This window comes from Heloderma suspectum, chromosome 4 (genome assembly GCF_057233095.1).
Source record: "Heloderma suspectum isolate Gila_16-S chromosome 4, 16-S_ref, whole genome shotgun sequence".
Taxonomy (NCBI): Eukaryota; Metazoa; Chordata; class Lepidosauria; order Squamata; family Helodermatidae; genus Heloderma; species Heloderma suspectum.
Window position 1 is genome coordinate 250105688 of NC_139461.1, and position 24635 is coordinate 250130322.

The 24635-nt window shown below is 44.7% G+C and overlaps 3 protein-coding genes across 12 annotated transcripts in view; 1 reads left to right on the plus strand and 2 right to left on the minus strand.

The window, feature by feature from the left end:
- The window catches only part of CNTN2 (contactin 2), an 87984-nt gene extending 72195 nt beyond the window's left edge, over window positions 1-15789 (plus strand). For all 3 annotated transcript variants that reach the window (XM_084853246.1, XM_084853245.1, XM_084853244.1), the window contains 3 exons: window positions 3177-3289; window positions 3735-3903; window positions 6777-15789. In XM_084853246.1, coding sequence (XP_084709372.1) covers window positions 3177-3289; window positions 3735-3903; window positions 6777-6886 — 392 coding nt within the window. In that variant the 3' untranslated portion in view covers window positions 6887-15789. The remainder of the gene's footprint in view (window positions 1-3176; window positions 3290-3734; window positions 3904-6776) is intronic.
- Window positions 15790-17034: 1245 nt separating this feature from the next.
- TMEM81 (transmembrane protein 81) lies at window positions 17035-21955 on the minus strand. Its single transcript, XM_084848334.1, has one exon. The coding sequence runs from the start codon at window positions 18583-18585 to the stop codon at window positions 17788-17790; it is 798 nt and encodes a 265-aa protein (XP_084704460.1). The 5' UTR covers window positions 18586-21955; the 3' UTR covers window positions 17035-17787.
- Window positions 21956-22541: 586 nt separating this feature from the next.
- Window positions 22542-24635, minus strand: part of RBBP5 (RB binding protein 5, histone lysine methyltransferase complex subunit) — a 31001-nt gene continuing 28907 nt past the window's right edge. For 6 of the 8 annotated variants that reach the window (XR_014790648.1, XR_014790647.1, XM_084853253.1 and 3 more), the window contains one exon: window positions 22542-24153. Coding sequence is in view for 4 of the 8 variants with exons in the window: in XM_084853253.1 (XP_084709379.1) it covers window positions 24125-24153 (29 nt within the window). In the remaining 4 variants the exon portion in view is untranslated. The remainder of the gene's footprint in view (window positions 24154-24635) is intronic. The other 2 variants (XM_084853255.1, XM_084853250.1) reach the window with 1 other exon arrangement.

Below are 24635 nucleotides of genomic sequence, written 5' to 3' on the forward strand. Positions count from 1 at the left end.
CTGTTGAGCAGGCAGGGCTGTGATCAGAGTGGCGCCATTATGTGCACTGCCCCACCAGGAATGCAAATTTGCCCTACCAAAGTATGTGTCCATTAAAAGATTAATATGCCATCCTTCAGCTAGCAAGCTTTCAGGGTGGCTCAACAGGAGAGCAGTAAATACAGGCAATAAAGAACAACAGAAGGCAGGCTTTTAAAAAATAGCCACCTACAGCTTAGGGCTCCTTCACATGGAGCTTTTATCCGGCTATTGAGATTGCTCACTCACGGATGTTTGCAGGTCCTTTTCATGATGTCGTCAACCTCCAGGGCACGTCCAGAGGTATTTCCTGGATATTTTGCTCCAAAACTAATGAACCATCTTTTAAAGTCAGATTGTTACGCTATTAAAACAGCCACTGGATGGCAGTGCTTCACTGAGTTCTATGGAAAATTAAAATTAAAAGCTTCCCCTCTCAGCAATCACGTGGTCAGTGCCTGAGAGCCCGCTGTAAACGTGGAAAGGCTCCAGAACGGGAGGACTGTGGGGGTTTCCTTTAGTGTAAAGGCAGCCTTAAAGAATGAGGGCTTGCTGTTTGGAAGATTTCTGGTTAAAAAATATTAGTGGTGGGTGATCCTCCCCACGCCCACAAAAAGGGGCAGTGCACAAAAGTTCCATCTATGCCTGGCTATGATCTAGGTGCACAAACACACCACTGGCTCAGGGTGTTTTTTCAAAGTCACAATAATCCTTATCATTTATGTATTTATGTATGTATTACATTTCTATACCATCCAATAGCTGAAGCTCTCTGGGCAGTTCACAGAAATTAAAACCACAAAATACAGCATAAAAACAATATAAAATATAAAAGCTTAGAACTACAGCATAAAAATACAACCAGAATAAAACCTGGCAGCAATGCAGAGATTTAAAATACAGTAACAGATTTAAAACTGCATAGCTAAAAGACTAGGATGCTAAAATGCTGGGGAAATGAAAAGGTCTTTACCTGGTGCTGGAAAGAGCACAACTTATCATGCTTTAAGTCTTCCTGGGAGGTCGGAGACAATCTCTGTTCAGCTACTGTCACTGTAAGCATGGCAGTCTGCTTAAAGGTGGCAGCGGGTTAATTGAGGAAGTTGCTATTATTTATGGAAGTTGTTAATTAATAAGTCAGTAAAGAATAAGATCTCCCCTCAATCCTGACTTGATTGTGGATGAATGTAACCAAGATCTGGGTTTAAGGAGTTGTGGGGAGTTAGTCTCCCCCAGATATGCCCTCCGGGATGTTCGATTCAGCACCATCATAGATGAGTGGGGAAGGGGAGTTTATAGTCCAGGAATGCAGAACCTCAGGTCTGAATCCAGCCCTCTGGGGATCCCAGTCTGGCCATTCAGGGTTCCCCAGAAGGCCGTGCCCCTTTTCCCTGACCCCACACCCTGTCCTCCAATCACCAATCGTTGGGTGATTTCCTGACCTTTGTGCATTTTTTCCCCCATTGTAAAAGGTTGAAATGTCTCTCCTAAGGCTCAGTTACTGGCAGTGAGAGATTGAAGCTAAATTATGCTGGTATTTTTGGTGTTTTGGCCCTGCCCCTTTTGCTCTTGGCCTTGCCCAGTGCTGGAATGCGGCCCCTGGGAGCTCCTCTGAAAGGGATGTCAGCCCTCAGGCTGAAAGGGGTTCTCCACCCCTGTTGTTGTCTCTTGGAATTCTCTCTTCTCTCTTTCCGTTTGAGTGCCAGTCTAGAGTGTCTGTATCTTGTGTTGAGTGCTGAGGGCAGCTTAGGGACTTGGTTGGTGTAGTCCCACCCTGCTGCCCTACAGTCTCTCTGCCTGAGCTGATGGTGGTGCTTGCAGATTTGATGCTGAGGGCTCCCAGAATGCTGGTTTTGGGGGACTTCATTATCCAGGCCAGTGCAGAGCTGGTCAGGGATTCATGGCCGCCATGACAACCTTAGGGCTGGCGTACTTAGGATACCTGCTTTCATGGCACCTACATAGTTGTCTTTTCATCAGCCCACAAAGATCCTTTCATTCTCTCAGGCCTTTTAATCCTCTCATATTTCTGCTGCTGTGCTGTGTTTTTAAGTAGCTTTATCTCTGTGGCATTTTCAGATTTTCCTATGGTACTAGTTTAGTCTCTGCTGCTTTTAATTGCTGTTTTAATTGATTGTTTCAATTGATTTTTATTATCTTGTTTTGACTTATATGGATTTTATACGGATTTTATGTGTGTGTTTTATTCTATATCGCCCTGAGAACTATTAGTTCTAGGGGGAGTAATAACTTTTAGAAATTAGTGAAATAAATAAAATAAATTATAAGTAGGAACAAGCTTCTGACTGTAAAAGATAACTGCTCCTCTATTCAGTTTATGTACTTCTAATACTAACAGTTCACAGACTCTAAAATATACATAGACACTTGGTCAGAGGACTGTAGACATTTCTGTTCATCATCATGACATCATTTCTTCTGATTCCCCACCTGCAAACATGGCAGCCCCACACAACATGACCCGCCAAGCCAAGCACAGTCTGCCAGCCATATATTGTGGCCCACCAAAGGCTCAGTCAACATCTGGATTTTTTAGCCTGCTTCCAAAACAAAGGAGCTGTCAAGCCCTTGGTAAGCCACTAAAGATGGTGGGTGGCTGCTTTCAGCTTGCTGGATCACAAATTGGGCAGGTCCACTCTAAAGGCTTCCGTGAACATTTTGCTACCTAGAATGAAGCACAAACCAACAGACAGCACAATAGGAAGTTACAAACCAATGGAGAGTAATATAGGACAGAGGTGTCTAAATTCTAGCCATCTTCCAAATGGGCTAGGAAAAAAAAGTTAGTAAATCTATAGCTCACCTTCAGGAGGTCCTAAGTAATGAGCTTCCGCCACGCATTAAAAACGTGGTTGTTCAGGCAGGCCTTTGGGGTGGGTTAGGGTATTTTTAGAAATATGATGTTTTAATGTAGAATTTTATTGTTTTAAAACTGTTGTATTGCTGTACATCGCCCAGAGTGGCCAGGTGACAGGCCAGATGGGCAATTAAGAAATTCAATCAATCTGTCAATAAAAAAAAATCCAAAAACCCAGGAGTTAGTTTTCAGGGGGACAAATCTTCCCCAGATTGGGTACAGGCCTCTGGTTTTCTTTCTATTGCTTTGGTATTACTCTCTGCCATTCTGCATTTTCTAGCACCAGGAAGGCCACCTGGCAACATCTCCTGGAAGTTTTCCAGCTCCAGTGTAAGCATCAAATGGGATCCTGTGACTGCCTGGTCGAATGAGTCTGCTGTCACTGGGTACAAGGTACTGACTAGCTTGTGAGCAGGTTCTTTCTCATGGGCAAAGGATTCTTAACTGCTGAAGTGCAATATAGCAAGTCAGTGCAGTGACAAATAACGCTGTGAAGTGGCTGGGTAGCTGCTCCATTCATTCCAAATCAAGCTCTGCAACCAGATCCTTGGTTCTGCACCTCTTGGGTGCCTTTGCTTTTTTTCCAGGCTGCTTTTTCAGCATACACATCATGTCTGCCGTCCTATGTATACTTATTTATGAGTCCCATTGAACTCAGTGTGGCTTAACTTCCAAGTAAATCTGCATAAGGCCAAGATTACAGTTCGGGGGATGGGGGGCTGTCGGAAAACATGTGCCACCCTTGTGGCTTCTGCTTTGTCAACTGGGGGTGGGGGCAGGAGTTATCCTAAAAATTAAGGGGACAACGACGGCAAATGCAAAATGCCTTTGTCCTTAGATGCTGTACCAGCCGGACTCGCACTCAGCTCCTATTCTGTACATAGCCAGCAATAACCGGATTGAGATCCCTGTTCCAGAACACTCCACTCGTGCTGTGGTGCAAATCAGGTCCACTGGTCCAGGTGGAGATGGCGTTCCAGCAGAGGTGCGCATCCTGAGGAACAGCGGTGCGTCTGCTCTTCTCTTTTCTCCTTATTCTGCATTTTCAAAATAGCAGGATCTATTGCCTTTAGAAACAGAGAGGTTTATTCTCCCCATGTCGTTTCACTTGGTTCTCTGCTTTTGTGTGGCACTGGAAAAATAACAAGAGTGAATGGTGGAAAACTCACAGGGTTAAATGCCAGATCCCTTTTCTCCCGTCGGTGTTAGAGGGCCAATGAAGGCTCAGGTTCCACACTTTAGAGAGAAGCCTCACTGGGCCTGAACACAAGCGAACGGCTCGTGCCTGTTTCTCAAGAGCATTTTGATTTGCTGGAGAGGTGATGAAGCCATCGCGCGCTCAGGGGCATGCATGGGGCACGGGAGCCATCTGAGGAACTTTCTGAGGCATAGCGGGAACCTCGGTTTACTACTCCTCGACCATGTGAAGTGCCTGGACAAAAGGACTGAATTCTTCTCTGAGTTGGATTATGGGGGTGGGAGAAGAATGCTCACCTTCCATTTGGGACAAGCATGATGAGCCTCTGAGGTTCATATTTCCAAACAGATTTTGACGATATTATTAGGAGTATGGGTTCAGCCGCAATGCTGGCATGTGTAAAAAACTCAGTGTCTGTGTGGTACATGGTGGCGGCGAGGGGGATAGGGAAGCTTCAGACTCAGACTCTTCACTTTGAAGTCTTAAGCAAAGTCATAAGAAACTGAAGGTGAGAAGTGGCATAAGTTCACAGAAGCAGGACTCTCATACAGTGGAGGCTGGTGGCTCCGATGCCAGTGTGGCAGCGAATCTGCTCCGGGCTTCAGACAGAACCAGTCGGAACTCTAAAGGAGCTATCCAATGTGTTCCCCTTCGATGGCTCCTTTAGAGTTCCGACTGGTTCTGACAATCCTGAGCAGATTCACCACCCCACCAGCCTCCGCTGCTCTCATATCAGCTGCAAGCTGTATAAGGTCTCCGTTTGGAACAAAGACAGAAGAGAATCTTGCCAGTGCAGTATTCTTTAAACAAAGTGCTTGGAGCAGAACAGAGTGAGGCAGTAACTCTTCATCAGGAAATCAGTTATAACATTGAGAAACGTATTGCAACAAAAGTAATTGTGTAAGGTAATGCCCCAACTGAATGACTGGTTGATTCAACTCTCTGCAAATATATTTCACTATATATGGACTTCAGAACTTGGAATAGTTCTCCCCATCATCCCATAAGAACCCTAGCTGAGCCTTGTCTCCATTGTGTAGGTGAAGGTTGGACGTTGGACAATCTTCAACTCACCTAACTTAGCATGAGCACTTGCCTTGTGCAAAAGGGAGATAAAGATCTTCAGAAGGAGATAGTCTGTTAAGGCTGAACTGGGAATCAAGGGCAAACAGAGAAAATTCCTGTAACCTAAAGAACTGGAAATTGTGGGGAAACTGAAGTACTCTTGGCAGATACTTCAGCTACAAAAGTATTCACGGTGCACACACACACGCGCGCGCGTGTGTGTGTGTGTGTGAGCAATAGGGGGGGCACATGCCAGCAGTGGGGTAGCCCCGCCCACTTTGAGATGTGGCCCCACCCTACTGCTGGCATACAGCCCTGACATGCTTGCCTGGAGCCAATTTGTCCCTCATGCCAAAAAAGGCCCCCCACTCCTGATGGACATCCACCATTTCAAAAATGTTGTCTTGTGGAGGTTTCATCACATCAGTGGGCATGTGGAATAGATGGCTGGTTCATCATGGCTTCAGCATTCAAAACCCTCCTACCCTTTGCCAGTATGGTCTCTAAAAGCCACAGCAGGTTCATTTCATTTTGGAGACAAATCACATGAACCCCTTTCAGAGGGGCAGTTGTGTGTTCAGTCAACACACAGAGGTGGCAGCAGGTATGTGCAGGGCTGGTGTCAAGGGGAGGCATAGCCAAGGGCTCACGTGCCAGCAGGGGCCTACTGACAAGAGCCCCCTAGACTTGCTGCTCCTTTTCACCATGGCAACCTGCTTGCTCACCTGCTTCTCGCTCTGGCCAGACAATGGTGGTGGTGAGAAGGAGGAGCAGCAGATGCCACAGCCTGCTTGCTCACTGGCTCTCTGCCTGTCGAGCAAGCAAGTGGTGGCGATGATGAGAAAGAGGAGGAGGAGCGAGAGCAGCTGGTGACAGTGGCAGCGGGAAGGCGGACTCAGTGAGGGGAGGGGGCCCATCGAAGATGCCTTGCCTAAGGGCCTTCAGAAACCTGGAGCCGGCACTGAGTGTGTGCGTTCAAGCATGGATATATGTTGCAGGCGTACGTTAGAATTTGGATAAGGTGGGGACTGCCTCTACCTTTGCACTTCCATTGAGTGTGCCGAGCCCCTGCCACACTCCCATAGCCTTGGTTTTCTAGGCCCTAGCATCTGCCCCCAGTTGGTGCTCTCACAGCAATGCTGGAATCCAAAGTCAGTCCCGCTGCTAAGGCAGTCAAGGCCACTGCTTTGCCTGTGCTTGCCCTCTGCCCTCCGTGCAGCACATGTCTTGCCCACAGGTACGTGCAAAGGTACTCTTGTTGTCCTTCTGTGGGCAGGCAGGGACATTTTTATTCAGACAGGATTTGGTGTCTGCTGATTTGCTGCTAAGTAGGTTTTAATCTGGTCGCTGCAGTTAATTGCTTTCTTATTGATGCGTTTTATTGGGTGTGTTTTTATTGGATGTGTATTTCTTGGATGAATGTTAATGTTTGGATGATACATCTGTTGTTATCTGTATTTTATTGTTAGCTGCCTTGAAAACAATTTTTGGTGGAAAGGTGGGGTATAAATGTAATGAATCAATAAAATAAATAATAAATATATCAGGAACTTCACAACAAAGGTCTTTCCCCCATAGATTTTTTGCAACTCAACAGAGCTATTTTCTTTCTTGCAGGCACAAGTATGATGGTGGAAAGTTCTGCAAGCCATCCAGTTGCACATACAGCAGTTGCCCTGACTCACTCACTAATAATGTTTGCCCTGATTGGCTCCTTGGAGCTCTGATACCAGCCCCTGTAATGGAGGGCTACTGAGTGAGATTCCTCCTAGCCTAGCTGAAGCAAGTCAACAGTTGACCATTAGGACTACAAATTTCTACTACACATTTCTACCACAACCACTGCACTGCAGAGAGTGACTGGTAGAAAATAACTTGAGAGGAAAGTATACTTTTTTTTCCTTTTTTTTTTTTTTTAGAAAATAGAACATTTCATACAAGACTTGAGTCTTTAACCAGTCAAAAAGTCTTTTTAACTGAAGAAACAAAAGGGTGAATTCCGTACAAATTCTGGAAACTGGATGTCTCATATTACTGTGTTCAGTAGATTCTTCTGCCTTACAAAGCCATGTGCAAAAGTTATCAGACTCCTAAAACTTGATCTTTTTTTTTAATTAAAAAAAAAAACCAAACTGGAATAAATACACTATCTTTTAGGGACACTTTTCAGAGTGATGATGAGCATGCTCCATTTCATTCCCAGTTGCAGCCAGGATTGAACCAAGGACTGTGGTGTTCAAAGTTACTTATTGAGTGGCAGTATTAGCCTAACCACCTCCTTTCAAGGCAACCCCTTGGCTGAACCAATCAAAGTCCATGGAGACTCACAGCCATCCAGTACCCCAGACTTCAGAAGAAGATCATGGAACTTTGTGAGTGGGTCGCCAAAAGTGGGAAACTGATGGCTCACCAGTGAAACCAAAAAAAAGTTTCAGTTGCCTTGGAAGATGGCTTTCCTCCCATATGCACTGCTTGTAATCTTATATTGGTGCTGTTCCAATAGGCGCAACATGCATTGAGCACTCATATCTCAACAATGCATTTACCGGTTCTTGCATTTTCCTTTGGTTTCTTTCCTTCTTTTTTTCACACTTCTGTAGAGTTCTGGTGAGAAAGAGGTAACTGGAGAGTTTTATGTCAGGAAGGGGAGGTTTGGGTTCAGGCCACAAGGACATTTCAGTGTGGTAGACTCAAAGAGATTTACTGCAGAAGCCTCATTCTATTTCCCTAGAGACAGTATCATATACCCGAAGTTTCATCAGCATTACTTGGGCCGGAGAGCACGTTTTATCTACTGCGTCGACATGCCGTTCCATCTGTAAGAAAGCCCTCATTTTGTGCACGCTTGTCAAACTGATCAGTGATTAGAAACTTGACTCAGAATTAGATTATTCTCAGAATTAGGTAGTAGAGCAATTGAGCACCTGAATGCTGACTTACAGCTTTAGTTTCTCAGACTGTTCTTCAGGGACTTAATCTTTTTTACAAATGTGCTTCATTGCTTAATCTCTCTCTTCGTGCTTTACAACTTCAGGATTGCAGAATAAGGAAGAGTTCAGTTCCCAATATCTTCTTTTTTTTAGTTAACCAATAAGGTTAGTCTGAGAATTATGCCTCTCTGATACACCGACATACTTTCCTGAACTCAGGAAATAGAACAGGTCCTTGTTGAGCCCACAGGTTCTTGTCTCTGTCAAAGAGAAATGGTCAAGGTGCAGGGTAGCTTCTTTTAGCTACTCAGCATCCTCATCAAATCTTACACACAGGGAAAGGGTCAGAGGATGGTATTTTCCCCTATAGGAAGGTAGCGATCTAGAAATACAGGGAGCTGTCCTAAACTGGGTTAGGCCATCGGTCCATCTAGACCAGTACTGTTTATTCTCTGTGGCCATGGCTTTCCAAAGACGCAACTGACCAAGAATCTGTACCAAAGAGTCAAGAATTCTCCCTGAAAGAGATGTCTTGCTTAGGTTTTGTTCCAGGGTCATTTGTAAGTGAGGCAAATGTTATAGCCATTATCCCACAGGAACTAGAGACTTTTTCCAGACACACTTGATTATTTCTCCAATCCCAGGATTTATTCACCTGAGAAGGTCCGCTGCTTTCTGATTATTAGAAACTAGACCTCATGGAGTATAAGTACATAAGAAGAGCAATTCTCCACACCATGCCTAATTTTGTAGACCTCTCTCATGTCTCCCCTTACCCTCCTATACCTAGGCCAGCCCAAGGAAAATCCCTCACGGCCAAAGAAGGCATAGTCTAAGATGGGGCTAACACTGACATGAGATTGTAAGAGGACATAGTGTAATTTGTTTGCTCCAAATTGAGTTCTTGCAACACGCTGGATGAGAGCTTTAAAGAGCAGGGTGTGGAAAATTTTGCCTTAATGGAAGAGTTTGGACCTGGTGGTCTTCTGGCATCTCACAGACCTATGACTCTCTACAATGGCAGCTATGTTGGCAGGAATAAATAGAAAGAGGGATTTTCTTAAGCGTGATCTCTGCAGCTTGCCAAAACCCTGGGTTATAGCTTCCGTTTCCAGGCAGAAAATTAATGGTAGGAGAAAGGGAAGTCCATACGGTCGCCACCTTTTTTTTTTAATTAACCAGCCCAGTTTATCAAGGCCAGAATCATTCAGCCAGCAGTACGGCACCATGGGTGTAGGACGGCTAACCTTTTAAAGGCTCTGTGCCTTCTAAAACACCATAAAGGGTGAAGTGGGGGCGTGCAACTGGACACATCTAGGGACAAATGGTGTACATGTGCCAGGGAACCACAGTTGGCTTCGATGTCCACTGCCAGTTCCCAAGTGTCTGGGGAAATGCATTTCCATTAGGAAAAACATACAGGTACTTCTCTGTTCTTTAAAGGCGAAAAAGAATGAAAGAGATATTGATTCGGGATCTCTGAAATTATACGTCTACTACTCTGACCCCTAAGGTTTCCTTCTAGCTCCCCCTTGTGGACTGTTCTGATAGTTCGTCAGAAGCTCTTCAAATGTAAGTTATGGCTGTATTGTGTATGTTTTATGTGAATGGAGAAGTATTCTATTTTTATTGAAGGTTTGGTGTATTTGGGGGTTTTGGCAGATTGGCTGGTGCTAGGTGTTTTTGTTTTTGACCATTTCTATTTAGCCCTTCCTTCCTTCCAGAAGCTCTGAGAAGCATTTTAGTTTGAAGCAGCCCAGTTAAGGGGTTTAGAGAGAGAGGCTTCGCCCACTGGCCCACCCAGTGAGCTTCATAGCTTAGCAGGGATGTGAACCTTGTCTTCCCATATCCAGACCCAACATTACATAGCTCTGGCTCTCTGGGAGGCTTGCCAGGGTGTCACCTCTCCAGGTTACTATCCTGGGAAACTATTATAGCCTTTTCCAATCTGGTGCCCTCCAGACGTGTTGGACCACAATTCCCACACTTCCCAACATTGATGGGCATTGCAGGCCAACACATCTGAAAAGCACCAAATTAGGAAGGCTGTTTCATTGTACACCATCCCAAAAAACATAAGAGTACAGCATTAACACTTCTATGCCTAAAAAGAACAATGATCTGCCAAAGGAAATGACACAGACTATGTAGCCAGAGTAATAATAAAGCTTAACAGGTAATTTTAAAGTAGGGGTGGAGAACCTCAGGTCTAGGGGCCAAATTCAGCCTGCCTGGGATCCCAGTCGAGTTCCCTGGGATTCCAAGATGGCCATGCCCCCTTCCCCCGGGCCCACCCCCTCTTCCCCAACCATGGATCATTTGGGGGTTTCCTGGCTTTTGTGGAGTGCCCCTCCCCAATCTAAGAGGTTGAAATGCCTCTCCTAAGGCCTAGTTATTGGCAGTCAGAGCTTGAAGCTAAATTATGCTGGTATTTTGGCCCTGCTCCTTTTGCCTTCGGTCTTTTGCACCACTGGAATGCAGCTCCCAAGAGCTTCTTCAAAATGGCATTCAGCCCTCAGGGCTGAAAGAGGTTCAACAACACCCCTGCTTTAAAACACTGCAGGTCAGTGGAGGCTGGTGGCTCCGATGTCAGTGAGGTGTTGAATCTGGCCCATGTTTCAACCAGAACCAGTCAGAACTCTAAAGCACCTTGGATAGCTCCTTTAGAGTTCTGACTGGTTCAACTGGAACCCGGACCAGATTCACCACCCCACTAACATCGGAGCCACGAGCCTCCACTGGGAGAAGATCTGCTGCTGCTCCCACCACCCCATCTCTAGCCCAGTACTGTCTTCTGAGCAGCAGTGGTTCTCCAGGGTCTCAAGCCACAGTCAGACCCAGATCTGCTACTTGACATCCTTTTGTAACTTCAGGTGCCGGGGAATGAACCTGGGCCCTTCTGCTTGTGCTCTCCTAGTAAAGCGATGGCCCCTCCAGACATATCACTTGCCTCAAACCCAGAGAATCAGGTGTGAGTTATCTCTGCATTGCAGATTAAGAAAATAAGGCACAGAGTGCCGCTCCAGGTTAAAATTAAGCCAGAGGTCAGCCTGGGAACTTGTTAAATAACCAATAAAGAGTTGCCTCTGGGAACATGCAGATGTTCCATTAACCTCTCCACTGGACAGTCAGAGATTGGGGCTTTGTGACAGGACCACCTTGTTCTTTCAGCAATTAAGCACTGGTGGCCGCATTCAGTCATTCTAGGCTCTGAGCGGTAATATAGTGTGAGATGACACAGAGAGCATTTACCCAGCATGCCGAGCTCTCCTGACAAAGCTAGGCAGAGGGAGCTCAGTGGCGATTGCTGGGCGTCTATGTCCAGTTCTTGTTTAGACATAAAAATAATGCTCATTTTTTTCCAAAATGGAAAGTGCGTACTAGCCTGTTCCTTAGCAGTCTTCCACGATATTGTTTTTAATTTAAATTATTTGCACTGTATGTTTCTTCATTTAACATAGTCTGTTCTACTTCGTTAATGTGGAAGACCTGAAAACCATTGAGTAACTTAACTAGCATTGTGTATCTGTCAATCGTTTTCTGTCTGCATTCTGTGTAAAATGTCCCCTAGCAGGGAATGTCCTGTTACTGTCCTGTTACTGTCCTGTCCTCAGGAGTGGAGTGTTGCCTCTTCTCAAGAGTGTCAAAAGACTTTTTCCTCATCTGGAATGGGGCTCTAATGAACCCTATGAGAACATATTCCCCACCTCCTTGGCCAAGGAAGTTATACCTCTTGTGTCAAGGTACTTTTCCCTGACCCCCTGTACTGCTCCCTTCCAAGGAAATCCTGGTTGTTCTCTCCTTCTCCTCCCTCTTCCACCTAAGAGATCTGTAAAACCAGGCTGTCTTTTAAATCACTTTATTCTGACAAATGGTTGAAAGTAGTATCCTCCAGCTTGTACTGAACTGTTGTAACCTTCTTCTTTGGGAGCTAGTATAGCGAAATGAGCGGCTCAGATACTTGAACTGCAAACCAGAAGGTCCTTGACTCACAGCTTGTCTCTGCCACAGATACAATAGGTGGCCTTAGACAAGCCTCAGTGCCTCATCTGTAAAATGGGGATGATGGTAATGATAATGCTGTCTTACCTTACAGGGTAACTTGTGGATTGCTGAGATACTGTGTATGGAGCCCTTTGAAGACTCCAAAGCGCTATAAAAACGTTATTTCAGTTGCGTATGTAGCTTTCCTACAGTTCTCCCCTTCAGTTGACCTGAAGGAGATTTTGACAGCAGTGAGCAAAGCGAACCAGGGTGCCTGGAAAATTCAGTGGGAAGGGTCTGTCCCAGACAGGCAAAATTGCACATGGCAGATCGCATCTACTGCATAGTCCAGATAGCGATGTTTCGTGCCCTTAGCTAATAGCATGCAAGAAGTAGGCATTTGTGCAGCGTGTAATTGTGTTTGGGTGGAATATATTTTTAGACTGAAATACATCCCCTAGGGTGGTGTTGTATTCTAGATCGCGGGCTAGAATACTTCAATTCTGCTTGGCCCCAAAGAGATGGAGCCCTGTGGCAAACCTTTTGCCTATAGCAGGGCCTCTGGTAACAAAATAATTCATTATACCTTACTTAATGTGCAGATGGGATAGAACTGGGCATGCCAAAACCAGAAGCTTTTGAACATTTGCGAATGTTAGCATTTCCTGTTGGGGGGGGGGAGGAAGGTCAATACATTTCTCATACATTTCTTTTTTCTGAACTGTATCCCCGGCACACGCTATTGACAAAATGTACTTGTGACACATTGAATGGAAAGAATCTCCCATGTTACTGGTTGACCTTTTTCCACGAGTGTCCCTCTAGATTTCAGACTAATATAATTAAAAATAAGCAGTATTTTAGAATATAAAAGTGAAACGATTATGATGTATGATTATAGCCCTGTGAAATTACTTGTGTGTGTGTGTATGTATGTATGTGTATATATATATTTATATGTACATTTCCTTTGTAATTTGTATCATTTATTCTCATTCATTAAAATATATTCTTTTTGTTACATTTACATTCATACCCCAACTTATCCTATATAAATAAACATTGCAGTACATATTCAGGATATATACCGTATCGGTGTTTTAAACCTGGGACAAGCAGAAAGTAGATCTTCGGCATCTACTGGTAGATGTCTGGGTGAATTGCAATAGACTGGCCAGGGTTTCTGAATTCAGAGAACTAGTGTGAGCGTGGTGGCTAAGAGATGGAGAGAGCAATCTAGACAGCATCTCGGGGACATAGGATTGTTTGTTTCCTGGGATCTGAGCTCAGAACCAGGGCTCCAACCATGGAGCCCAGAAACATCGCTCCCTGCCCCCTTGGAGCCAGCGTGGTTCTCTCCGCACTGGCTACATCTCTGCACTCAGAAATGAAAGTGTGGAGACAGGGAAAAGGGGATGGCCCCAGGGGTGGGAGGGGAGGAGACTGCAGAAGCTGCTTTATGCAGCTTCCTGTTGGGGCTCCAGGCTCCTTCCTTCTCCCTCCCTGAAGTCACGCCTAGACAGGCCAAACCCCCATCTAGCCAAAATGCAGGGCAGCTGGAGCACGGAGGAGAGGATCTCCTCTGTGCTCCAGCCGCCCTGCATAGGATAGTTGGCAGCCTCTGATTTCAGAGGCTGGTGACCATGTGGATAGGATTGCGCCCTAAGTTCCCAGCATGCCCCAGCCAGCCATACTGGGGCAGGCTGGGAGTTGTAGGACTTCCTTCTTTCTAAACATGCCTAGGATTGTGCTCTGAGCTACAAATTAGGAAGTCCCTGCTCTAAATCTCACCTCTGCCCTGAACTTGCTTAGTAGCCATAGGGTAACCACTCTCTCTCAGCCTCAGTCCCTCCCACCCTGCATATGCAAAATAGGGGAGAGTAATATTGATGTTCCTTACAGGGTCTTTATAAGGATTACAATAATGCATGGGAAGTGCTATACAAGTCTTAAGTATTATTAATTAGAAGGCTCCCCACACCCTAAATTAGGTTGAAGGAAGGCAGGCAGGCAGGCAAGCAAGCTATGGGCAAACCCATGACTGCAAACAATTCTGGTACTTCCTGAAAATACATTCCTGGGCTGAGCATGTGCTTAGCGGCACCTTGTTGCTTGCTTCTGAGCAATGCTGCGCTGGGCTGCACTGCAAGAGTCTGTCCATCCAAGCCTCACTCCCATGTCCACCTCCAAGCCATTCTTTTGCACCTGGCTGGAGCCAGTGGATGTCAGAGTTCAAATAGAGGACTAAGTCAGTCCTGCAAATGGAGGCGTGCCCACCCCAGTTCTAAGCATCTCCCCAAGACACTGCAAAGTTTTCACCTGGACCCTAGGAAGGCTTCCTCGTGCAGCTTGGCATCACTGCCTGTGCAAACGGCTGTGAAGTAGCCCCTTTTAGCTGGGTTTCGTGTGTGCAGTGTGCATGTTGGCAGGGAAAAACAAGGGCTAGCTTCATGTGAGCTGCCCATCCTGCCCCTCACCTCATGGGTGATTTGGGCTGACATCTTGGTGGTGCTGGACACGTTTTAGTGGCAGCGCAGGTGGGGGCTTTGAATGCTGGAGCAGTTCTGTATCTTCCCGTTGTGCTCGCGATTCCCTGGATCTGGCTATTTAAGCATTTAAAACAAGTATGCTGTGCCACATACCTCCCCCCATGTGTCATATCCTAAACACATGTTCTTAAAATAGGTTCACTTTTAGTGGAACTTTATGAGAAATAAGTGCTTTTTCAGATCAGAAGAACATATTGCACTATCTTTCCCACTGTAATAGTGTCCATTGCATTTTTGTGACTAATAACTCTGTGCACAAAAGACAACGTAACAGCATTATTTGATTAGTAGGAATTCTGATTCCTAAGCTCAATAATGCTAGCATGTACCTGTGCATCAACAGCATTATTTTCACTATTAATTTTAATTCCATTTTGCTCATTTTTATGTACCTCTGCACTTCTGTCCACATTTTTTTAAAGCAGGGGCATTTTGCCCACCTTCATTTAAATACTCTTGTCTGCTGATGGTCATAAGGGTTTTCTCCATGTGCTTTAAGCATCAAGGTCAAGGAAAGTTTAGGAACGTCACTGATGTGTGTTGGGCTATGTTTGGTAAGTTGTTTCATCCAAAAGCACTCCTTTCTGTTCTACGAAGCAATTCAACGACCATGGGCAAAATGTACGGAGGCTGCAATAGCATGTGGTCATTAAATAGCCCCTTACATACACCTAAGACTGTGTGTTAGAGCCTGTAATGTGCACTCCAGAGGTGCTCCTGGGCAGTAGATTTGAAGGGGTGTATGTGCATCCCAGGTACTGTGACTATTAATTTGACACAAGCTGAATGTAGCTCTCCACAGGTTGTAATGGGGGACCACCAAAGCTGCACCACAGTGACAAAACTGATTTGGGTGCCAAGGCTTTTGATACAGTATACAGCACCCTGTCTTTGCAAATAACAGCCTGTTTTCGGGCCTGGCCTCCTATAGGTCCGCCCTTTCACTTAACTTGAAAACCGACTACCACCACCTGTAACAAAACCCTGCTTTGCTTCTTCTACTCTGATTTCACCATGCAGGAAAGGGGGGGGGGTCTTCTCAGCAATTTTGTGGTACACTATTTTTTATTTTAAGAAAAAACAACAGAAAAGTAAGCCTTGTAAGCAGACTATAATTAACATTCACTGGCTACAGTAGCACGCAGTTCTTAAATAAAGCTCTTTAAAGCCTTTAGCAAACTTCTCTGGCGTGACTTTCTTTCTAAGCGGGTTTAAAACTGTTAAGCAGAAGCATGGCCAGCAGTGGGACACTGCTGGTAAACCCCCACCATTTTGACAGGTGAAATAATGGGTTGGTAACTGCAAGAACACATGTCTACATGGAGGACAGACACACTATGCGATGGGCCTTTTGGCTGAAGTAGCCCCCTAAACCGTTGTCCCAATTTCAACAATGCCTCCACAAATGTTCAGGGGTGGTTGAAATGATCTGAACTGCATGGGAAGCCCCTGTGATGCAGACAACATTAACTCAGGAGCCTCTCTCTTTTAAGATTATTTGTGGGTTGTATCTAAGGTCTGCCTTCCACAAGAGGAAGGGCTCTGTTCATGGAAGGTACCTTTGCCTGTTTTGGGGGGGGGATCAAAATGGGATTGTGGGGAGCCTGAGGGTCAACACACGTGGTCTATACTGATAGAAGTCCATTTTCTTCCTCCATTCCAGTGAGGCGGGGGGGCCTTCTGTGCACACTGCAGTAGGATTGAGGTGAACAAACATGTAGGCACAGTTGCATCTGAAGGTGCAACTGGGCCAGTCTAATGAGAGACCAGGTAGAGCTAATTGAGCAAGGCAGTCCATCCATCCTGCCACCATAGCAATGAAGGTACGTCTTCATTCATTGTCTTTGGTAGGACAGGACAAACCTTTTTGGTTTTATGCAATCAGGCAAAAAAAATTCTTACACAATGAAGCCATCATGGAGGAAAGCCAGAGAAACTATGTGAAAAGTCTGCAGTGAACAATGAACACACCGCACCACACCGTGATAGGAAAACCTTTCAACCCTGGGGGTTTCAGTACAAATGAAAGAAAGGGGAGGAAGTATCCAGGTGCACAAGAAATAAGTTTATGAAGCCCCATGCATTTCAAAGATCTTTGACCACACAGCTGGAGGTCAAATATTCCCAAGAGTGCCTCTGCAGAAGATACTGGTCTCAATAGACTTACTTATTTCTGTGTACCTTAGAGACTTCCTCCCCTTTTCTCCTTTATTTGTTGCCTTCCTATTTTTTTTTCCAGTACAAATGGTCAAAGACCCACATGAAATGCAGCTAAGTTAAACTGAGATCAGTCTTTGACCATAGTCATGCACTTTCAAAGACTGATACCCATCCTCTTCTAGGAACCTGAATACTGACAACAACAACAACAACATCAACAACCGAGACATAAAGATTCTGGAAACCCTTGCTAATAACTTATGGATGTAGGAATGCCCTCGCAGAAATGCTACATTTTCTTTTGAGTGACACTACTAGTTATGTGGCACATAACGTGCCTCTCTTTGCCTTGGCAGCAAAAAAGATGAGAAAGAATTAGACAAAATTGCCATAAACTGTCTTGGAGATTCAGAATGTTAAGTTAAAGCTGAGTTTGTCCATGGTAACTCATAATTCAGCTGTATTATTTCATAACGTTGAAGCTTTTGTACTTCTGTGCATTCTTTTCTCTTGATGTATTTGTCATGGTCTTTGGCTAGTGCAATAAACTTTGAGAGACAACAAAATAACTTTTTCTATTTGGTCCTGGTATTTCTGGTACCAGGACCAAAAAATAAAATCCCCATGAGTGTTAGACAGAAAATACGTTATAGCAACTACAGCGCATTACCTGTCCAGGGTTTCCGATCAGAGTCTCTTCCAGGCCTCCCTGGAGATGCTGAAGGTTGAACCTGGGGTTTCCTGCATGTAGAGCAAGTGCTCTACCACTAAGCACATCCCTGGCAATGTGTTTACTAGTCCCCAGGTTTTGCTCTACTTTACAGAGGTCTTGTGAAGCTTAAAATCATGAAGGTACAGGATGCTATTTTATTGTTCTCGAATATATTAAGTGTAATGAGGTTTCTAGTTGATAGCACAAGATGACCTTCGTAAGCCTGAAACGTTAATAATAACACAGTGAAATGGTTAAGTACAACAGTCAGCAAGATTCCAAGAAAGCACCTTTCAGTCCTCTACGCATTCGTAGTTGCTGCGAACCTTCAACAAATAGTAGAGAACGGTGTGCAACAAGACCCCTCCTATCACTCCGCTTCCAATGCCTACCACAAACACAAACACAGCTCTGTATCGCCAAGAGCTCCATTGCTCTCTGACCGGAGTGGCGGTGGTGGTGTTCTGTTGGTTGGTTGCATTCTCACGTTCTAATACCTGTTCTAGAGTCAAGGATTTGTCAAAGTTCAGTTCTACCAGCTGACCAGGGATCACACGAAGCCCGAAATAGATTCTCTTGATGATCTTGTAGGTTTTCATGAACTGCACATCACATCTGTATGTCCCTGCATCGTATTCTTCAGCTGGGGAAAACTTAATGACAAAGCTTGGAGCTTTGAAAGGTATGAAGAGAGCATCATCTGTGGTGATGATACCCCTGGCCAACCGCCATGTATAGCTAAAGCTCTGGGTCTCAGGACCGATCTCATGAGGGGTCAGGCAGCTGAGCTCGAATGGTTTACCAACAAGGACGGTGAAGTGACGCATCCCACAGACCCAGTTGGCCAAGCAGTCCACTCTCCGTTTGGTACAGCCTCGCCTTTCCCCATTAGGCCTCACCTGACATGTTTCCTCTACCTTGTAACCCAGGCCACAGGTGACGCTACAGCTTGAGGAACTGACTGACACTCTAGCAGCTGCAGCCTTCAGTTCTTTAGGAATGGTAACTGTTTCAACAGAAGCCATTGACAACGGTACAAAGAAAGCCAGTGCTAATGTTCCAAGGGCCAAACTGGCTTCTGCAGTAATCATACCCAGAGAATCCTCTTAGAATCCATTTTGTGGTCTAATAACCCAAGTGTCATTCTTTGTAAATGTCATACACATTCCTGAAGTTTGAAGCAGGTCCCTCATCCTGAGCCGCTTCTTCGGGCATGAGAAATCTTCAGAATACAAAGGCCGTTCAAGTGACATACTACCAAGGGAGAGAAACATTGAATTATGCCCGAAAGTGCTATTAGTGGCACATGTACAGAGGATACTCTCTTCAAGTCTGTCTGTGGGTGACATCATGTTTAGGATCTCTGTCCTGGTGACATGGGCTTCTGAGTGCATTCATGTAATGTGAAAAGCGCGTTTTTAATAAAGAATTCAGTAGAATTTAAGTTAGTTTAGTCTTGCAACCCTTCTGTACTTCCACACAGTCCAAAATTGGCACAGTATCATTTAACATGAGCCTCTGTGCTTACCTGATCAGGTGGAAACTGATGTAGGTGAGTTGACTGCAAACTCCCTGTATCACTCAATCAGCATATCTTTACTGTCTCAGCACATGATTGGACCATCAAAGCAAAGCTTGGATTTTAGGCCATGTAAAAAAAGATCTACCGTGACCACACTGTTCCATGCTAGCTCCCCTGTTCTTAACACCAACACGACTAGGGAATGGGTTTAATATGACTGCTTTACCAACCCAGTTGTTATGCGTTATGATGGCAGATGCATATAAAGGGAACACGAAGATTTAAGATTTAAGTTCCTAGACAAACTTTCAGCAGAAGTGGTCCTCTTCTGAAAGCATATCAGGTCTTAAACTATTGGGCTCCAGTGACAGGCTTACCTGTCTCTTTTTTTTCCAGGTCTCTCATTTGGACTGGGGGAATCATAGAATCATAGAATAGTAAGGTTGGGCGGGCCTTCAAGACTATCGCGTCCAACCCCTGTATTGGGAGATACAGAAGCTGACAAGCACCATTTGTATTACAATTCTGTGTCGTCTGAACAGAGTATTCCAAACTATATGAACATATCAAGCTGCCTTAAACTGTCAGGCCGTCGGTTCATCTCATCTGGAGGTGGGCAACTTGCAGCCTCCAGATGTTTGGGCCTACAGCTTCCCTCATCCCTCACTATTGGCTATGTTGGCTAGGGCTGATGTGAGCTGCAGTCCAACAACATCTGGAGGCACAGGTTGCCCACCTTCTGCATAAGTGGAAAAGGGGGTGGGGACACAAAATCCACTACTGTGGTTCCATGACTGACAGCATCAATATGATGCTGGTTGACTGTCACGCTCTAACCCAATTCCATTACTGAGCTATGGACCCTCCCCATAAAGAAGGCTTCCTACCAAAACTTCATACCATAGAAAACACCAGGGATAACAAACGAGAAGCAATACTTACGCAACAGGGACTTCCACATGATGCATTCAAATTTAAAGTACTTCCAAGTTACAAGATTATATAGATTAGTCAAATATTTGCGGTGTATAAGAAGCACCTTATTCTAGAAATATTAGAATCACATGTCAGGGAATTTTCTACTCTCCGAGCTGACCATAACACCATTAAGAGAGGGGATTCTTGGCCCTGTGCTTTTCTCCATGGTGCTCATTCAATCGCTGATGCCTCTATGACCTTGATTCATTGTTACAAAATTGTGATGTCACACAGCAGCCTTCCACAATCCAACTAGAGGATTGCCCTGAAAAGCCAAACCATTACATTCATACTACTATTTGAGAACCTGTTGCAGGGGTCAAGACCAAGTCTATCACAAAGTTATTACTAAGAAGATCAGTCGAGAACCCAGCTGCTTTGGCCCTAGGAACCAAGAAACAACATTCATCAGATACACTGTCATCATCATCATCTACAAAACATGGGTACAACCCAGTGTCTGCGTTTCCATTCACCAATTCCATTAGGCCAGCCCACAGGGGTGGGGTGGAGGCATCCCAAAAATAAAGGGTCCCTAAAACCACTTAGGGGCATGACGTATGGCACCATGACCAGGAGGGATGGATGACTGGCATGCTCTAAAACCAAATTGTCTGTAGTGTCCTGAGTGCACTATTCTAACCTGCTCTTCCCAGTCTTGGTCCTCTAAAATACAGAAGCCCACAGAGAGGGCTTTTGGAGCCTAGGAACATAGGAAGCTATGTACTGAATCAGACCATTGGTCCATCAAGCCCAATACTGTTGACACTGACTAGCAGCAGCTCCCCAGGGTTTCACGCAGTTTTTCCAGCCTTACCTGAAGATGCCAGGGATTGACCCTGTAAAGCGAATGCTCTGCCACTGAGCTACGGCCCTTCCAAATATGCTTCCCTAGCAGGACTCCCCCATCACAGCCAGACCTGCTGCACAGTCCAAATACCAATCTGCATACCTAAACTAGCCAGGACTCACAGGATTGGATGATGCCCAGCTTGGAGTTAAGGAAGGGCCACTATTGCCATACCACATTTGGTGCACTGTGGCCTGGAGTAGCAATAGCATGGTGCCATTTCTTGTGTGCATGCAGCTTCTGGCAAGCAACCAAAAAGAAAAGGGAAGAAGGTAGGAATTGCAGCAAGTTGTATGGCTGACAGTGACTGAAAGAGCTGGCCAAAGGAGGTTGGATTACGCATCCCAGGTCCTCCTTTCCATTGGACTAGAGCATTATTGCTGAGAACACCAGAAACAAGAGGGCTGTTCTTTTCTCCCTCTCCATTGCCTGGTGGAGTGTGGAAAAGGAATGGCTTAAATGTGGTCAGCCTTGCTGTCATAGTACTGCTTGGTGATTGGTGCTTTTTATGCACGCATGCTTGCTAGGGCGTTGGATTCGATGGTCTTATAGGCCCCTTCCAACCCTACTATTCTATGATGATTCTAAGAGAGTTCCATGGACCATCTCATGACTGGGAGGAAGCAAACTACACAGTCATTGTGAATCGATTGTCACTCTTAATTTTTCTTGCAATGTCAGAGTACTGCTGCTGAGCATAAGATACTGACAAGGCATGCAATCATGCAAATTCACACGCAGTAGCAGCCATCTTGCTGGGACTATAGAATTTGGCTGTCCAGCTTGTGCTCATGATTAAACTTGGAAGAATTCTCATTCCTCAGTGACCATAATCTATCTTGTTTCCTCTTTGCTCATAGAATCATAGAATAGTAGGGTTGGAAGGGGCCTACAAGGCCATCGAGTCCAACCCCCTGCTCAATGCAGGAATCCAAGTCAGAGCATCCCTGACAAATGGCTGTCCAGCCTCGTCTTGAAGGCCTCCAGTGTGGGAGAGCCCACCACCTCCCCAGGTAATTGGTTCCATTGTCGTATTGCTCTGACACTCAGGAAGTTTTTCCTGATGTTCAGCTGGAATCTGGCTTCCTGTAACTTGAGCCCGTTATTCCGTGTCCTGCACTCTGGGATGATCGAGAAGAGATCCTGGCCTTCTTCTCTGTGACAACCTTTCAAGTACCTGAAGAGTGCTATCATATCTCCCCTCAGGCTTCTCTTCTCAAGGCTAAACATGCCCAGTTCTTTCAGTCTCTCTTCATAGGGCTTTGTTTCCAGTCCCCTGATCATCTTTGTTGCCCTCCTCTGAACCCTCTCCAGTTTGTCTGCATCCTTCTTAAAGTGTGGTGCTCTTTCCATTATGTTATATTAAGTTCAATATTGTATTGCTTGGCCTCCCATCATTTAATTATGTTATTCCCATTATGCATTTTGATGTTTTTTTCATTGTCTTGGTTCTGAAGAGGACAGCTGCAAATGCAAAACAGAACAATGTATACTTGTTCACAACACCTGGCAGCAGAAATATTATTATTATTATCATTACTATTACTACTACTACAATAGTAATAGTGATGATAATAATAATAATAATGGATTTTTATGTGTTTACTGCTGGCTTAAGCAAAATATCCCTTTGGCTTGTTTGAGTCAAGCCAGTTCCTAAAAACCTGTGCAATACAAGAAAGGGCAGATCACAAAAGTTTAAGAAATAGAACATACTTCTTTATTTACAAACACACAAGCTAACATCACAACAGTACTTTACAAATGACTAGCAAGCAATCATTATCTGTCAGGTTTTGTACAAGCTATGCGAGTATCAAAATCATAATGTAAAAAAACTGAAAGAAAATAAATGATGGACACTGAACTGAAGAAACTTGCAGAAGTAGGCTGGAATCCATACTACTACATAAGCAGTACAACAATCGGTACCCAAGCAGCTTTCCACTCTTTGGATGGACTGGCACGCTGTAGGTGGCAGGATTATACAGAGGAACATTGAACAGAAGGTCTGGAGGTCAGGGATGGTATAAATTATATTATATAATACAATATATGGGACTACAAATCAGGATTTTGGGAGAGGAAACAGGCCACATGCCAAAGCCAAAATTACTAAACTACAAAGCTTATTTGCAACTTACAATTTATCTGCTTATTCCTCAATGCATTGATCCTGTAAAGTTCTGAAGATACACACACACACACACACACACCCCTCCTGTATTTGGAGGATGATGTGATTTTGGATTAAACAATTACACTTGCAGGAAATGAAAATGAAGAATGTAACCTTTTCTAATATAGGCTCAGCAACAAAACTCAAATGTCTGAATGGCTTTGGACAGGACACAGAGCAGAAGCACAAGCGGCTCAAGCTTCCCTCATTCCACTTCCATGTCTTGTCTGCAGATGCATTTATCACATTTGGGGAGATGCTCATTCTTCCTACACATTCAGAAAGGGCAGGCAGAAGGATCTCTGGACTATGGTGATACATGGACACATGGTGAGAAGTGCAAGTCACTCACGCTTTTGCTCTGCATCATGTCCAGCCCTTCTTTTATCTAGACATATGCCTGTTCCTCTCCCTCCTTCCCTGGTTCTTGCAATCAGCATCCATTTCCTGTAAGCTCCTTTGTAACACAGTCATCCTCTGGGGTCATCTGGATTATTCCAAACTTTCAAGACGTGGGTGGACCTGGAAGGACAAGCTATCATAGCTGTACAAGGGGAACCTAAGAATTAACAGCATTGTTTACCAACTCACCGCAAGCCAGCATGGATAACGCTGAGAAAATAATGATGCATCTTTTGCTTCAACAGGAAACAATGTAATGTGCTGGGGTCTACAGCAACATGATAGGTCTTCAGCATTCATCTTCTCAAGAATTAGTTTAACAGAAACTAATGCAAGACCTCAACGTGGAGGCAAACAGGTCTTCTTTTCGTGTTACAGACCTCTTTGTACTTTAGGGGTCTCCAAGTGGACAAACAAGCAGAAAGTAGTTCCTTCCCATCAGGTTCCGGTACAAATCTTCTTTCCTGAGAGTCAAGATCTTTGTTCACTGTTAGCAGGAAGATAGGATCAGGGAGAAATTTCCTCTTCCATAATTTGCATCTTTTAAAAAATTGTTCCCTGCGTCCATAGGCAACCAGGTCACTGGTCCTCACCATATTAACTTAAAGTCAGTCCATTGTCCGACTGAACATTTTGTCCTTATTCCATATTATGATGCCAATATGGGACATAAGGGAAGGGGAAGAGGGCAGGATGTCTTCATAACAGCTCTGAGATCCCACCACCTGCTAAAAAAAGAAGAAAAAATCAATCAGGAAGCAACATTTCCAATAGAACTCAAATACTAGAAGCTGGACTTTACACAAATATCCACAGTGGATGTCGAGAGTTAAGGGGAAGCTTTTCTTCATGTTATGTGCTTCATGCTAATTTAACTTTTAAAGACTTCTACCTTGAAAGCAAATAATGTGAGAACTGGATGTGCCCTGAGAAACCCAGAGCTTCCTTTTAGCTGGGGTTTCTGCAAACCTACCTGGTTTCAGTGCAGGAAATAATGAATTTGGATAGACTGACTCCATTAAGCATATGGTAAGTGCACTCTATGCAGGAACAGGGAAAGAATGATTGAGGATCAGGGTATCATGTATCTGAGGAAGGAGCTATACAATGATTTCTGCTCAAGAACAGTTTATTATCTGAGCTCTCTACAAGACAGAGTGTACTAAGCAGGGAAGCAGCGAAGTGTTTAGTCCCTTTCTGCGCTCCAGTT

Excerpts from the sequence above, each read along its gene's own strand:
- TMEM81 (XM_084848334.1), bottom strand. The coding sequence starts at position 18,585 with ATGATTACTGCAGAAGCCAGTTTGGCCCTTGGAACATTAGCACTGGCT.